This window comes from Salmo trutta, chromosome 23, assembly GCF_901001165.1.
Source record: "Salmo trutta chromosome 23, fSalTru1.1, whole genome shotgun sequence".
NCBI classification, from domain to species: domain Eukaryota; kingdom Metazoa; phylum Chordata; class Actinopteri; order Salmoniformes; family Salmonidae; genus Salmo; species Salmo trutta.
In genome coordinates, this window is record NC_042979.1 from 42,219,118 (window position 1) to 42,234,285 (window position 15,168).

General features: G+C 44.6%; 1 protein-coding gene across 4 annotated transcripts in view; it reads left to right on the forward strand.

The window, feature by feature from the left end:
• The window catches only part of map3k1 (mitogen-activated protein kinase kinase kinase 1, E3 ubiquitin protein ligase), a 59,844-nt gene extending 50,860 nt beyond the window's left edge, over window positions 1–8,984 (forward strand). For 3 of the 4 annotated variants that reach the window (XM_029710381.1, XM_029710382.1, XM_029710383.1), the window contains exons 13-20: window positions 149–341; window positions 969–2,379; window positions 4,734–4,886; window positions 5,430–5,592; window positions 6,102–6,233; window positions 7,119–7,261; window positions 8,264–8,395; window positions 8,828–8,977. In XM_029710381.1, the coding sequence (XP_029566241.1) occupies window positions 149–341; window positions 969–2,379; window positions 4,734–4,886; window positions 5,430–5,592; window positions 6,102–6,233; window positions 7,119–7,261; window positions 8,264–8,395; window positions 8,828–8,977 (2,477 nt within the window). Of the gene's footprint in view, window positions 1–148; window positions 342–968; window positions 2,380–4,733; window positions 4,887–5,429; window positions 5,593–6,101; window positions 6,234–7,118; window positions 7,262–8,263; window positions 8,396–8,827 lie in introns of all 4 variants that reach the window. The other variant, XM_029710380.1, reaches the window with a different exon arrangement.
• The last annotated feature ends 6,184 nt before the right edge of the window (window positions 8,985–15,168 follow it).

Consider the following 15,168-nt stretch of genomic DNA (forward strand, 5'->3'; position numbering starts at 1 on the left):
TCTTAAGTGTTTTTTCTTCTCAACAACAGTAAATATGCCACTTGTCTAATACTCAGTATCCATCTGGCCATTAATGCCCAGGTGTATATGTCTTCAACATCCAACTGACAACTCACTGTAAGCATCTCTCCCTATCCATCTCTCTCAGGGTCCATCGGTATTGGCGGGGTGGACTATGTCCTGAACTGCATCCTGGGGCCCCAGACAGAGGCCAATAACTGGCAGGCCCTGCTGGGCCGTCTGTGTCTGATTGACAGGCTCCTGCTGGAGTTCCCTGCTGAGTTTTACCCCCACATCGTCTCCGGAGGGGACTGGCACCAGTCTCAGACCCTGGGGGATAGGTACGCAATCTTACCGTCTTAGACTTGTTCTTGTATAGCCTGATTCACCTAGCTGCTGACTCGAGTCTGACTCCCTGGGAGAGGTAGAGGAGTGCCACAGGGATGAGTGTTGTGTCCAGTGATATTTCCCTGACTTAGTAGTTTGGATCTTGTAGCCTTGAGCTCACAGTATTGATATGGTGACCTTGTCATGGTATAGCCTCGATCACCTAGACAAAGTCAAAACCTTGTACGCTTGAGTGCGTAGCCTTGGATACATAGCCTTGACCTGGCCCATTACTCTGAATGCTTGGGAAGTTCATTAAGGCACGTAATGTCCTATTATGGATTCTTTGGGCATTGCTATTAATAAACACTACAAACTTTATTAAAAATGGTGTCCTGGTTTGTAGCTTGTAATTCAGTAGTTTGGTCTGTTCTTAATGTTGATGACATTATGGTAATTGAAATATTTTTTTAGTCCAAATTAAAATATGTAGACTCGTGATGACCAAACTCTGGTCTGGATAACACTTCCTTGAATTGTGTCTTTATATCTCACACAGTGATTTTATTGCAAGAGAGTGTACTATAGGGAATAGGAAGCTACAGCCTTTTAAGTTGTCCTTCTCCTGTTCCCTTGTCCAGGTATCAGAAGCTGCTCCCCCTACTGAGCTTCTCGCTGCAGTCCATCGACAACTCCCACTCTATGGTGGGCAAGCTGTCTCGCCGCGTGTTCCTGAGCGCCGCGCGCATGGTGGCCCGCGTGCCGCACGTCTTCGTGAAGCTCCTGGACATGCTGAGCGTCACCAGCTCCACGCACTACGCCCGCATGCGCCGCCGCCTGCTCGCCATCGCCGAGGAGATGGACATCCTGGACGCCATCAACCTGGGCCTGGAGAGCATGGAGCACAGCGCCAGCGAGGCGCACCAACGGGCCAGCGCCGCCTTCCTTGAGCCCTCCGCGCCTCAGAACTCGCCCAACGTAACCGAGAGCAACACCCCGACGCATACGGTCCAGATGACCAGCGGGAAGGGAGGGAGAGGTTTCTCCGGCAACGTGGGAGCGAGTCCTGAGGATATAAGTGAGAGGTTAGCGGCCATCTCAACTAGCGCTGGGCGTCCCAATATGGCCACTTCCACGTGCGGTGGGGCCCTGACCGAGCACCCAAAGCCCCCCGTTCAGGCGCGTAACCGCCCCCTCAGCCAGTGCCTGAACTCTACGCCTTCCAGCCAAACCCCCAGCCTCCCCTCACCCTCCGCCTCCCACCCTCCCCCCTCCTTCCCAGGCCCTGACAGCAGTACCAAACCCCGGCCCCAGAGCTTCGTCCCCAGCAAGCTAGCGTCAACTGCCCCCTCCTCTGCTTCCTCCTGCTCTCCAGGCACCCAGCGCAGGTTTCCCCAGCAGAAGCCCTTCAGCAACAAGGACTCAGAGAAGCAGCTCCCCTCCCCCTGTTTCACCCAGGCCCGACCCCTCCCCTCCAGCCAGATCCACAGACCAAAGCCCTCCCGACCCACCCACTCCGAGGGAGCCAAGACCCTCTGCACCTCGCCCACTCCAAGAGCCTCCAAGATGGGCATGAAGCTGGACCTCCAGGGGGAATCGCCCAGCCTCTCCACCAGCGCCTCTAGAGGTGAAGGCCCTTCCACAGGGGGCCACATGGGGGGTGCCACCACCCTCATCAGCAGCGAGGACAGCTGCTTCACCCCTGTGGAAGAGAAGTTCCGTGGACTGGCCGCCTCTGCTGAGCTCAACTCCTCCATGGAAGACCTCCTGGAAGCATCTTTGCCCGTTGCTGGTGACACCACCGTCACGTTCCAGTCGGAGGTGGCCGTGCTGTCGCCGGAGCGGGCTGGGGATGGGCCGGGAGGAGGGGGAGAGGTGGGGATGTACAGCGAGGACGTGACGCAGCACCAGAAGTGCAAGGAGAAGATGGAGGCGGAGGAGGAGGCAGCGCTGGCCGTAGTTATGGCCATGTCAGAGTCGCAGGATGCGCTGCCCGTCATCCCCCAGCTGCAGGTGGATAAAGACCAGGACATCATCATCATCCAGGCAGATGTGAGTCAATGTGCACCTTCAGGAACATATGTCCCTACAAGGCTTTAGACTTCCTCAGTGTTCCCTAAACAAAAGGGCAGTTTCCCAGACATAGATTAAGCCTTATGTTTCTCCATTGAGCTTCCTTTTTCTCCAGGACTAGGCTTAATTTGTGCCCAGGAAACTGCCCCAGTAACTGGCTTAATAACTAACATATAAGTAGAGAACATTGTCACACCCAAGGTCAGAGAATACATGGGAATAATCATATCAACCTGCCAATATTGACTGAAGCCCTAAATCTAACCCTGTGTGTGTGTGTGCTACTAGGCCTATTGCCTATACACATGCTGGCTGTGGGAAGCCTACCACTTCACGGCTGAGCCGTTGTTGCTCCTAGATGTTTCCACTTCACAATAACACTTACAGTTGACCGGGGAAGCTCTCTTTGACAGTGCTACATTGAAAGTCACTGAGCTCTTCAGTAAGGGGCATTTTACTGCCAATGTTTGTCTATGGAGATTGGCTGTGTGCTTGATTTTATACACCTGTCAGCAACGGTATGGCTGAAATAGTCGAATCCACTCATTTCAAGAGGTGTCCACATACACGTGTGTGTGTGTGTATACACGTATGTGTGTGTGTATGTATGTACAGTTGAAGTCAGAAGTTCACATACACTTAGGTTGGAGTCATTAAAACTCGTTTTTCAACCACTCCACAAATTTCTTGTTAACAAACTATAGTTTTGACAAGTCGGTTAGGACATCTACTTTGTGCACGACACAGGTAATATTTCCAACAATTGTTTACAGACAGATTATTTCACTTATAATTCACTGTATCACAATTCCAGTGGGTCAGAAGTTTACATACACTAAGTTGACTGTGCCTTTAAACAGCCTGGAAAATTCCAGAAAATGTAATGGCTTTAGAAGCTTCTGATAGGCTAATTGACATCATTTGAGTCAATTGGAGGTGTACCTGTGTATGTATTTCAAGGCGTACCTTCAAACTCAGTGCCTCTTTGCTTGATATCATGGGAAAATCAAAAGAAATCAGCCAAGACCTCAGGAAAAAATGGTAGATCTCCACAAGTCTGGTTCATCCTTGGGAGCAATTTCCAAACGCCTGAAGGTACCACGTTCATCTGTACAAACAATAGTACGCAAGTATAAACACCATGGGACCACGCAGCCGTCATACCGCTCAGGAAGGAGACGCGTTCTGTCTCCTCGAGATGAACGTACTCTGGTGCGAAAAGTGCAAATCAATCACAGAACAACAACATAGGACCTTGTGAAGATGCTGGAGGAAACGGGTACAAAAGTATCTATATCCACAGTAAAACGAGTCCTATATCGACATAACCTGAAAGGCTGCTCAGCAAGGAAGAGGCCACTGCTCCAAAACCGCCATAAAAAAGCCACACTACGGTTTGCAATTGCACATGGGGACAAAGACTGTACTTTTTGGAGAAATATCCTCTGGTCTGATGAAACCAAAATAGAACTGTTAGGCCATAATGACCATCGTTCTGTTTGGAGGAAAAAGGGGGAGGTTTGCAAGCCGAAGTGTACCATCCCAACCGTGAAGCACGGGGGTGGCAGCATGTTGTGGGGGTGCTTTGCTGCAGGAGGGACTGGTGCACTTCACAAAATAGATGGCATCATGCAGAAGGAAAATTGTGGATATATTGAAGGAACATCTGAAGACATCAGTCAAGAAGTTAAAGCTTGGTCGCAAATGGGTCTTCCAAATGGACAATGACCCCAAGCATATTTCCAAAGTTGTGGCAAAATGGCTTAAGGACAACGAAGTCAAGGTGTTGGAGTGGCCATCACAAAGCCCTGACCTCAATCCCATAGAAAATTTGTGGGCAGAACTGAAAAAGCGTGTGCAAGCAAGGAGGCCTATAAACCTGACTCAGTTCCACCAGCTCTGTCAGGAGGAATGGGCCAAAATTCACCCAACTTATTGTGGGAAGCTTGTGGAAGGCTACCTGAAACATTTGACCCAAGTGAAATAATTTAAAAGCAATGCTACCAAATACTAATTGAGTGTATGTAAACTTCTAACCCACTGGGAATGTGATGAAAGAAATAAAAGATGAAATCATTGTCTCTACTATTATTCTGACATTTCACATTCTTAAAATAAAGTGGTGATCCTAACTGACCTAAAACAGGGGATTTTTACTAGGATTAAATGTCAGGAATTGTGAAACCGCGTTTTAAATGTATTTGGCTAAGGTGTATGTAAAGTTCCGACTTCAGCTTTGTATGTAATGTATGTGTGTGTCATACTAAACTTCAGGTTTGTATGCAATGTACGTGTGTGTCATACTAACGTGTTGTCATCCCATGCTTCCCCAGACTCCAGAGACACTGCCTGGTCATACCAAAGCCAAGCAGCCCTACAGGGAGGGCCAGGAGTGGCTGAAGGGCCAGCAGATTGGCCTGGGGGCCTTCTCCTCCTGCTACCAGGCCCAGGACGTGGGCACTGGCACCCTGATGGCTGTCAAACAGGTGAGAAGAGGAGACGCATGGCAACCACAGATGTCTGCCCTGATACACACCTGTTGATGTCAGAGAAATAGATGGTTATAAAAATGTGTCCTAGCCAGTCAGAGCTCTTACTGTAGCGCATCTATACCTATTCAATGCTTTCCCATCTACAGGAGTGTTTAGGGAATACGGGCTAGGTGTTGTTGCTAGGTGGGGCCTATTGGTCTCTTGTGTCCCCTGGTGCAGAAACTCCGGGGATTCCATGTCAGAGTTGTGACTTCATTTTAGCTAGTGACCTCAAACTGAGATGTTGCCCTTAAAGAGAGAATGTCCAGCTCTCTTCCCCTGATCAGTCTTCCCTGTAGCTCAGTTGGTAGAGCATGGTGTTTGCAACGCCAGGGTTGTGGGTTCGATTCCCACGGGGGGCCAGCACAGGAAAAAAAAAATGTATGAAATGTATGCATTCACTACTGTAAGTCGCTCTGGATAAGAGCGTCTGCTAAATGACTAAAATGTAAATGTAAAATGTATAACCCTGTGTATGCATGTCCTCCCTGACTATAGGTGACCTACGTCAGGAACACATCGTCTGAGCAAGAGGAGGTGGTGACTGCTCTGAGGGAGGAGATCCGGATGATGGCCCACCTCAACCACCCCAACATCATCCGTATGCTGGGGGCCACCTGCGAGAAGAGCAACTACAACCTGATGGTAGAGTGGATGGCAGGTAACGACATCCTCCTCTGCTGCTGATGATGATGATGATGATATCCCACATTGAAAAAATGTGGATGTTTTGGGGGGGGGGCTTTCCTGCTTTCCTCATTTGTTCAATTCAATTTTGATTTAGTTGATAAAAAAAAAAGACATTTGATAGATTTTTCTTTTCTTGCTTTTTATCTTTGGTGTGATTATTCATTTTGTATTTATTCAACTTTTCAGAACTGGGTACATAAAATGGTATTAATTGAACCTTTAATGAGTGATGAATATGTATCAGCAGCATTAACTTCCTGTTTGTAAAGAAGACAAGTCATGTCCAATTGGAACTATCCAGAAGTTGAACTTGATAGTAGATATTGTAACTTTTGACCCCATCCCTACTATAAACCATTGTCCTTCCTCCTATAACAATCACATATGTTGCTCCCGTAGAAATAGAAGTACTGGGTGTACCATTAATAGGATAAATAGTCATTATATTTCATGGGTTGATCCTCTCTCTGTTGTGTCCAGGTGGCAGTGTGTCCCATCTCCTGAACAAGTATGGAGCCTTCAAGGAGGCTGTGATCATCAACTACACGGAGCAGCTGCTCCGAGGCCTGGCCTACCTCCACGAGAACCAGATCATCCACAGAGACATCAAAGGTGAGGGCACACACATACACGCCATCCAGCGCACAGGAAGTCCCTGCTGCTATTGAGCTGCCTGTCACAGGGTTCAAGGTGGGCTCTCGGGGAACACACTGATTCCATGTGTTTCACCTTTTACGGGTGGAACTTCGGAGACTGTGAGTGGTAACTAACTGCAAGTCGCTCTGCAGAAGAGCGTCTGCTAAATGACAAATGTAGTGTAAAAATAAGAAACTATAATAAGGGCTTGTGATTTGTACTGGACAGGTCAGGAATAATTAACTAGAGACTGACTACTGGGTTTGTATTGGACAGGTCAGGAATAATTAACTAGAGACTGACTACTGGGTTTGTACTGGACAGGTCAGGAATAATTAACTAGAGACTGACAGCTGGGTTTGTATTGGACAGGTCAGGAATAATTAACTAGAGACTGACTACTGGGTTTGTATTGGACAGGTCAGGAATAATTAACTAGAGACTGACTACTGGGTTTGTACTGGACAGGTCAGGAATAATTAACTAGAGACTGACTACTGGGTTTGTACTGGACAGGTCAGGAATAATTAACTAGAGACTGACTACTGGGTTTGTACTGGACAGGTCAGGAATAATTAACTAGAGACTGACTACTGGGTTTGTATTGGACAGGTCAGGAATAATTAACTAGAGACTGACAGCTGGGTTTGTACTGGACAGGTCAGGAATAATTAACTAGAGACTGACTACTGGGTTTGTACTGGACAGGTCAGGAATAATTAACTAGAGACTGACAGCTGGGTTTGTACTGGACAGGTTAGGAATAATTAACTAGAGACTGACTACTGGGTGACTAGTCAGAACACACCTCACCCTACCTGTCCTGTTATGTCATACTATAACTCACCTTCTCTCCTCCAGGTGCCAACCTGCTGATTGACAGCACAGGTCAGAGACTGAGGATCGCTGACTTCGGTGCTGCAGCCAGACTGGCCTCCAAGGGCACTGGAGCAGGGGAGTTCCAGGGCCAACTCCTGGGAACCATCGCCTTCATGGCCCCAGAGGTACGCATGGATGAAAGGGAGAGAGAGTAAATCTGTGTTTAGAATTAGCATTCTGTTCCCGGCCTTTATAGTGCAATCCTTTTGACTGGAGCCATAGTGCATTTCAGACACAGCCGAACACACACACACACACTGCGTACAAGTGATGGCTCGCATAAAACGAGTAAATTCCGCCACTTAAACCAATGTCCTAAGATCAAAACCCCCCAGTCCTCTGTATCCTCTTTGTGGAGAGGGTCTGAAAGAGGTAGAAGCCGAAGCATTAGCCTTCTGTGGGGGCTGTTAGTTTTGAAGAGGGTCCTGATCATCCTGGTATTAAACTGGGCTGTCATGCTGTGGGAGGCCTGGGCAGTTGAACTCCCTCCTAATTAAACAAGGTTTTGGGAGCCACTACAATAACAAGACATTAAGGGGTCGGCCTCCATTGTGGGGGCCTTCTCTTTCAAAGGGGATTAAAATGCTCTTACATTTGGGAGTTACTGAGAAATCTAAATCCACTTTAATTCACTTCCGTAGCGAACACGTGACTCTGAATGGCCCGCATAATGGCGGCTGGGTTTCACCGCCGGAAAAAAAGCTTTGTCGGAAGCCAACGACATTTTAAATGGCCTTCACCAAACGTACGAAAGCAAGATTTGGCCTGGGAATAAATTGAAGCCATAGTCATGTGACGAATGTAGAAACAGGGCAACTAAATAGACACAACAAAACATAATGCCCGTCATGGGAGGCTCCAAAATACATTTAACTCCTTTTGGTTTGACATTGTGTCCATCCACCAAAAAGTGTCTTGTGTAACTATGCCACTCCTCAACAGCCAGTCAAGTGCTATAAAACAATGACTTGCCATTTCAGTCCTTTCTGCTGCTATTTGCAAATGCTAGACTATGAATGGAGTAGAGGTAAGTGTGTGTAGTGGGCGCGTGCAGTAAAGGCTTATTCAATAAACGTCACGCAGTTGTCCACATGTTGATACCTTTTTGTGTTCGGTTGACTCTGTAGGTGCTGCGTGGACAGCAGTACGGCCGGAGCTGTGACGTGTGGAGTGTGGGCTGTGCCATCATCGAGATGTCGTGTGCCAAGCCCCCCTGGAACGCAGAGAAACACTCCAACCACCTCGCACTCATATTCAAGGTGCCACCAATACAAGCACAGCCACAAAGTTAGATTTTACCACCTCGCACTCATATTCAAGGTGCCACCAATACAAGCACAGCCACAAAGTTAGATTTTAAGGAAACCATGTCTATTCAGTTAGATAAGTGATAAATACATTTTATTTTTAAAAAAGTGATCAATGTGTCTTCACGACCAGAAATATCCTAATCCTAGAAATGTTATTAGTACTTTTTTTAAACGTTACCATTGAATATGTGACCCACTAAAAACCACAGTCACTGTTTTACATCACTAGATGGAATTGGCACAACATTACTGTTTTAGGATTGATATACACGTATAGCTGTAAAATACATATACCTGAAAAAGCACCCTATTGGCCTGTTTCATCCAAAGGTTGATTGGGTTTCAACAGTACCGTGACCTCACCCTCCCTCCCTCCCCCAGATTGCGAGTGCCACCACGGCGCCCTCCATCCCTCCCCAACTGACCCCTGGCCTGAGGGACGTCACCCTGCGCTGCCTTGAGCTGCAGCCTGCCGACCGGCCCCCATCCAGGGAACTCCTCAAGCACCCCGTCTTCCGCCTCAACTGGTAGTCCCCAACATCCTCCCCCAGTCCCCTACATCCTCCCCCAGTCCCCTACATCCTCCCCCAGTCCCCAACATCCTCCCCCAGTCCCCTACATCCTCCCCCAGTCCCCAACATCCTCCCCCAGTCCCCTACATCCTCCCCCAATCCCCAACAGCCTCCCCCAGTCCCCAACATCCTCCCCCAGTCCCCTACATCCTCCCCCAGTCCCCTACATCCTCCCCCAATCCCCAACAGCCTCCCCCAGTCCCCAACAGCCTCCCCCAGCCTCCCTATCCCATAGTGTCTACTACTGAAGGCCCAGCCAGCCTGCCTGCTTTTCTCTCCTCCTCCCACCGCTGACAATCAGACCAGCCTCCATAACACAAGACCAGCCTACCTAACTCCAGATCGCCCTTTATCCACCCCAGACCAGCCTCCCTAACCCCAGACCGCCCTCCATCCACACCAAACTGCCCCCAGTCATGAGTGGAGGGCCTGGGATGGATGGGATACCTGGGTAATACCCTCCCGTTCTACTACTATGGCCTCAAACTGCTGTACCTTTAGCACAAAATGCAAAAAGCCAGTTGCAAAAGTTCTACTACGAAAACGGTGCTTTCTTAGTTAGTGCCATGTTGGTATACTGTAGTCTGTATTGCTCTGTTTTATCAAGCCTCTGTTCTGGTAAAGAAATGGTTCCTTCAGCACTTTGGTAGCCATTTTGCAATGGTTTCGAGAAGTTCTTCTTCCCATTTTAACCCCCCGTGAGTCAACAAATAAGTCCTTAGAACCGCAATCTGGAGACGACGGAGTAAAATGGTTTTTATCACTGTTATGTTGTAACGTCGGGTCATAAGTTTCCGACTCGGTTTTTGTTTTTAGAGTATCCTATGTGTAGAAGAAAGGCATAATGAAGCAGTTTTAATCGGTTGAATTTGTGCATAACTGCATTTCTATAAAGATGCCTTTAAGATGTGCATTTTACTGTTGGGCCATAAAGCTTAGTCGAATAATCATGAAGATTACTTAAGTATTTCAGGGAGCGGTGATATATCTAACAGAAACATGGCTAGTTTGGCTAGCAAAACGCTGAATGTGAACGCTTATGATGCCCGTATTGTCTCAAATGTTATTTTGTTCTTTGATTTCTTTCTTTTTTTTGAGATAGAAAGATCCCATGTATGAAGTTATGATTTTATATATATATATACACACAATAACACCCCAAAAAGCTATAGCTATCTTTTTTTGGTGTTATTGTATATTCAAAGCTATCCTTAAGAGATTGAGACGTTTATTGTGTATGGGCGTAAGTTTTCCGAACAACATTTTGATGTCGTGCCACACTGTTAAAATGAAAACACCCTGTTGGTCTCTTAACTCTCGCTGTTACAATTGAGCCATGTGCATCGCACATATTTTAGCCTTTTTGAATCATTTTATGAGCCCTAAATGCTGTGTCCATACATTCAAAACCGCTATATTCAATATTGATCTACCATTCTTCTGGTGCTGTTCCTTTGTAGAATGTCACGCTACAATTCAACACATTTTTTTTTTCTTTTTTATCTTGGCTCTATTTTTAAAACAAATTGTTATTAAATCCATCTACATCTGAGGTTTTCTATGACTCTTCTATTTTCCATTGTGGATACTCTATATAATGAATATAAATGCTGTACAATGTTTTTTATTTTTGGTGGAGGGATATTTCTGATTTAAGACTGACTTTTCTCCTTGAAAATGTTTTACCATCTCTTTTTGATTAGAATTTTCAAGCATGTTCCTAAATGGTGTTAATTTATGAACTATAACTCTCCAAGTGTTGTTGTTCTGGTTGTAATCCATAAAGAAAGTAAAAGGATGATAATTAAGATGTAGAATGTTTCCAAATTCAACCTTTTTTAAAAATGGGAATATGCATTTAATTGCTATTTTTATTTGGAATCCCTTAATGGCAAGGGTTTGAGACAATTTCAAAAATTCCTTTTTTAAGCAGAAAATGTAATCTATTTAAAAAAAATCCTATTCTTTACGTGGAGTACAAGCTGATCAAGCTTGAAGAGTTAAATGTAAATACATGTGAAGTTTGGTAGCTAAAATGATTGTACTTGACTGTATTTTTATACCACACTCTTTTCCATTTTATTTTTTTGTTCCTGCTTCGGGTTATTTTTCTTATGCCTTTTTAAAAGCTTTAAAGTTATGCACTCTGGTCTTTTTTATATACTGGAAGAAAAATCTGTTTCTGTCATTCATAAAAGCTAATCAGTATTACTTCAATTTGTCATGTCTGTAATTCTTACCAATCTCTTAATGCCTTCTGAATCCTCTTGTCCACCTGTCTCAGCCAGCTTGCTGGTCTTTATCTATTTTGTCTTATTTTATGCTGATGTGATGTAATCTTATGTGCTTTTTTTGGATCTAAGCTGGACTGAAATTTGTGTGAAATTGTTTCCAGTTTCCTGTGTCACTTGGTGGTACTTTTTTTTATTTGTAAAGAACATCTTGCTGTTTTATTCCAGTCTCTACTACCTCAGGTGTCCTATAGAGTCTCTTCTACCAAAGTTCACTTTCTCAATATATATATATATATATATAATCTTTTTTTTTTTTTTACTTCGTTTTTTTCAAAGATTTTCAGGGCTTAAGGGCTAACTTATATTAGCACCTTTACTGTGCAAATAAACTCATGAAATCTCTGGATTAAGAAAAAAAATGGCTTAAGCTGTATCCTGTAAGTTAAAATGTATCAAGATATTTTAATTATTACAATTTTTACCCCATTCTAAGCATTTTATTGCATAAATTGGAACTTATTTTGGTGTTTGTCTTTATGGTAAATAAACAAAAAATTGGGAAAAAGGTTTCTTGTTCCTCCTGTCAATTCTTTGTCAAAGCTCAGAACCACATAACTACTGTGTTCAGTTTATCAATGGGCATACAGACGAGTATCCTTGACTTTACTATGAGTTAGAGCAACCTCTACTTCAGAATGCCGGTGCTATTCAGTCTAACCTATGTCTTCCCTTTTAAAATAAAGGTTAAATAAAACCTGGTCATCTGAGATGGATCCTTAACTGCATGAAATGAACATGAAATGTATGTATTCACTACTGTAAGTCGCTCTTGATAAGAGCGTCTGCTAAATGACTAAAAAATGTATAAAAAAATGTAATTCATATTCAATTCATAGTAACTGAAAGGTTGCAAGATCGAATCGCCGAACTGACAAGGTAAAAAAAATCTGTCTTTCTGCCCCTGAACAAGGCAGTTAACCCACTGTTCCTAGGCCGTCATTGAAAATAAGAATTTGTTCTTAACTGATTTGCCTAGTTAAATAAAGATAAATACTGTAATTTCCGGACTATAAGCCGCTACTTTTTTCCCAGGCTTTGAACCTCGCGGCTTAAACAATGACGCGGCTAATATATGGATTTTTCCTGCTTTCAATTTCAAAAAAAAAATAGAACATTCTGTGACGTGTTCAGTTTTTTGGCGGCATGAAGCTTTCATTAGACCAATGAAATTGCCGAACGGGTTAAGGTCAAACAACTTTTTTGTTTACTGTTTAGATTAAATCGAGCGCTCTCAAACTTCCCATCATTCTGATTACGGTAGTCATTTTGTCACCCTGATTCCTGGGGGCACAACAAAGTATTTGCAGCCACTCGACATCAGTGTAAATCGTGCATTTAAGGTGGCGCTCCGTGTTCAGTGGGAGGCTTGGATGACAAGTGGGGAGAAATCCTTCACTAAAACGGGCCGCATACGAAGAGCAACTTATGGTCAAGTCTGCCAGTGGGTCCTGACAGCGTGGAGCATTGTCAAAAAATCCACTGTCATCAACGGGTTTCGAAAGGCTGGACTGCTGCGTGTTGAAGAGGGCTCAGCGGGGGATTTGCCTATGGATGAAAGTGACGAGAGCGACAATGAAAACGATCCAATATCGGATGAAGCAATTCTGAGGCTATTCAACTCCGACACCGAAGGAGATGGTTTCAGTGCACAGGAGGAGGAAGATGGTGACCAATGACTTTCTTGGTAGGCTACTGTTTACTGCTAATTTTTTATTTTTTGTGTTTCGTTAAAGCCTATTTATTTTTGTTACAAGCCGTGTTTCGTTAAAGCCTGTGTAAAGTTCATTTGTTTCAATGTACCGGTAGGCACCTGCGGCTTATAGACATGTGCGGCTTATTTATGTTAAAAATATATATATATATATTTTTTTTTTATTCATTGGGTGCGGCTTATATTCAGGTGCGCTTAATAGTCCGGAAATTACGGTAGTCAGTACAGGACAAAGATGCGCATAACTCTTAGGTGAAGGCCTATCAAAACCATGAACACTTTCCTTGAGTACAGTGTCCGAAGCATCATGTGGTAGGACTTGTTCTGGAGGATAGGGCTAGCACAATTACCGCGGAGCCGGCGGTTATGGATGAAGACCGTCATGAAAAGAAAATAACTGTCAAACGTTTAACTGAAGACTGGTTCGTGCGGTTGAGTCAGTTTCTGCTGTAACATGGACTCTTAACGTGATTAAACTTTGTTGCTCCTCGCTGAAACAAGCAAAAGAGTGTTTGTGGAATGGGGACACTCGCTGTATTCATTCTATTTCTATGGCAGCACACATTCAGGAAGAGAGGAGAACATGCCAGTTAAGATATTCCAGAATTCCAGACTGACACAGCGGTTGTGTTGGAGATGGACCTGTCAGTTGGTTCAGTACAAGTCACTCAGTGGAATACTGGCCTAAAAGTCTATTCAACCAAGACATGCCTTGTCTGACTTCAATAATAATATATATTTTTAATTGTAACACGCTTTTCAAAAACCCAAAGTGCCACAAAAAAATGTATATATAAAAGTGTAAGAGCTGTTTGAAAAGACCTCCTGAAATTTCAACCTGTTTTGTTGGGATGGAGTTTATGCATGCCTGATGACATCACCAGGCAGTAAATGAGTTAATAGAATAAATAAGAAAAGACAGTTCCTAACCTCTCTGCCAATAACAGCTAGTTTTCAGTTTCCCCACTCAGACCACTCCCAGACAGTCCTAGCTAAATTCTTGCTTGAGAAATTGCTCTTTACTAAGAAGCTATTTTTGTTTCATTTCAATCTACACAACACCCCATAATGACAAAGCAAAAATAGGTTTTAGAAATGTTTGGTAGTTCATAAAAAATAAACTGAAATCATATTTACATAAGTATTCGTATTCAGACCCTCAACACTTTGTTGAAGCACCTTTGGCAGCGATTACAGCCTCAAGTCATCTTGGGTATGACGCTACAAGCTTGGCACACCTGTATTTGGGGAGTTTCTCCCATTCTCTGCAGATCCTCTCTAGCTCTGTCAGGTTGGATGGGGAGCGTTGCTGCACAGCCATTTTCAGGTATCTCCAGAGATGTTCGATCGGATTCAAGTCCGGGCTCTGCCTGGGAAACTCAAGGACTTGTCCCGAAGCCACTCCTGCGTTGTCTTGGCTGTGTGCTTAGGGTCGTTGTCCTTTTGAAAGGTGAATCTGGATCAGGTTTTCATTAAGGATCTCTCTGTACTTTGTTCTGTTCATCTTTCCCTCTATCCTGACATTTTTTGCAAATGTATTTACGTACGTATTCAGACCCTTTGCTATGAGACTCAAAATGAATCTCAGGTGCATCCTGTTTCCATTGATCATCCTTGAGATGTTTTTACAACTTGATTGGAGCCCACCTATGGTAAATTCAATTGATTGGACATGATTTGGAAAGACACACACCTGTCTATATAAGGTCCCATAGTTGACAGTGAATGTCAGAGCAAAAAAAGCCACAAGGTCGAAGAAATTGTCTGTAGAGCACCGAGACAGGATTGTTTCAAGGCACAAATCTGGGGAAGGGTACCAAAAAATGTCTGCATCATTGAAGGTCCCCAAGAACACAGTGGCCTCCATCATTTTTAAATGGAATAAGTTTGGAACTACCAAGACTTTTCCTAAAGCTGTCCGGCTGGCCAAACTGCGCAATTGGGGGAGAAGGGCCTTGGTCAGGGATGTGACCAAGAACCCAATGGTCACTCTGACAGAGCTCCAGAGTTCCTCTGTGTAGATGGCAGAAACTTCCAGAAGGACAACCATCTCTGCAGCACTCCACAAATCAGGCCTTTATGGTAGAGTGGCCAGAAGGAAGCCACTCCTCAGTAATAAGCACATGACAGTCCGCTTTGAGTTTG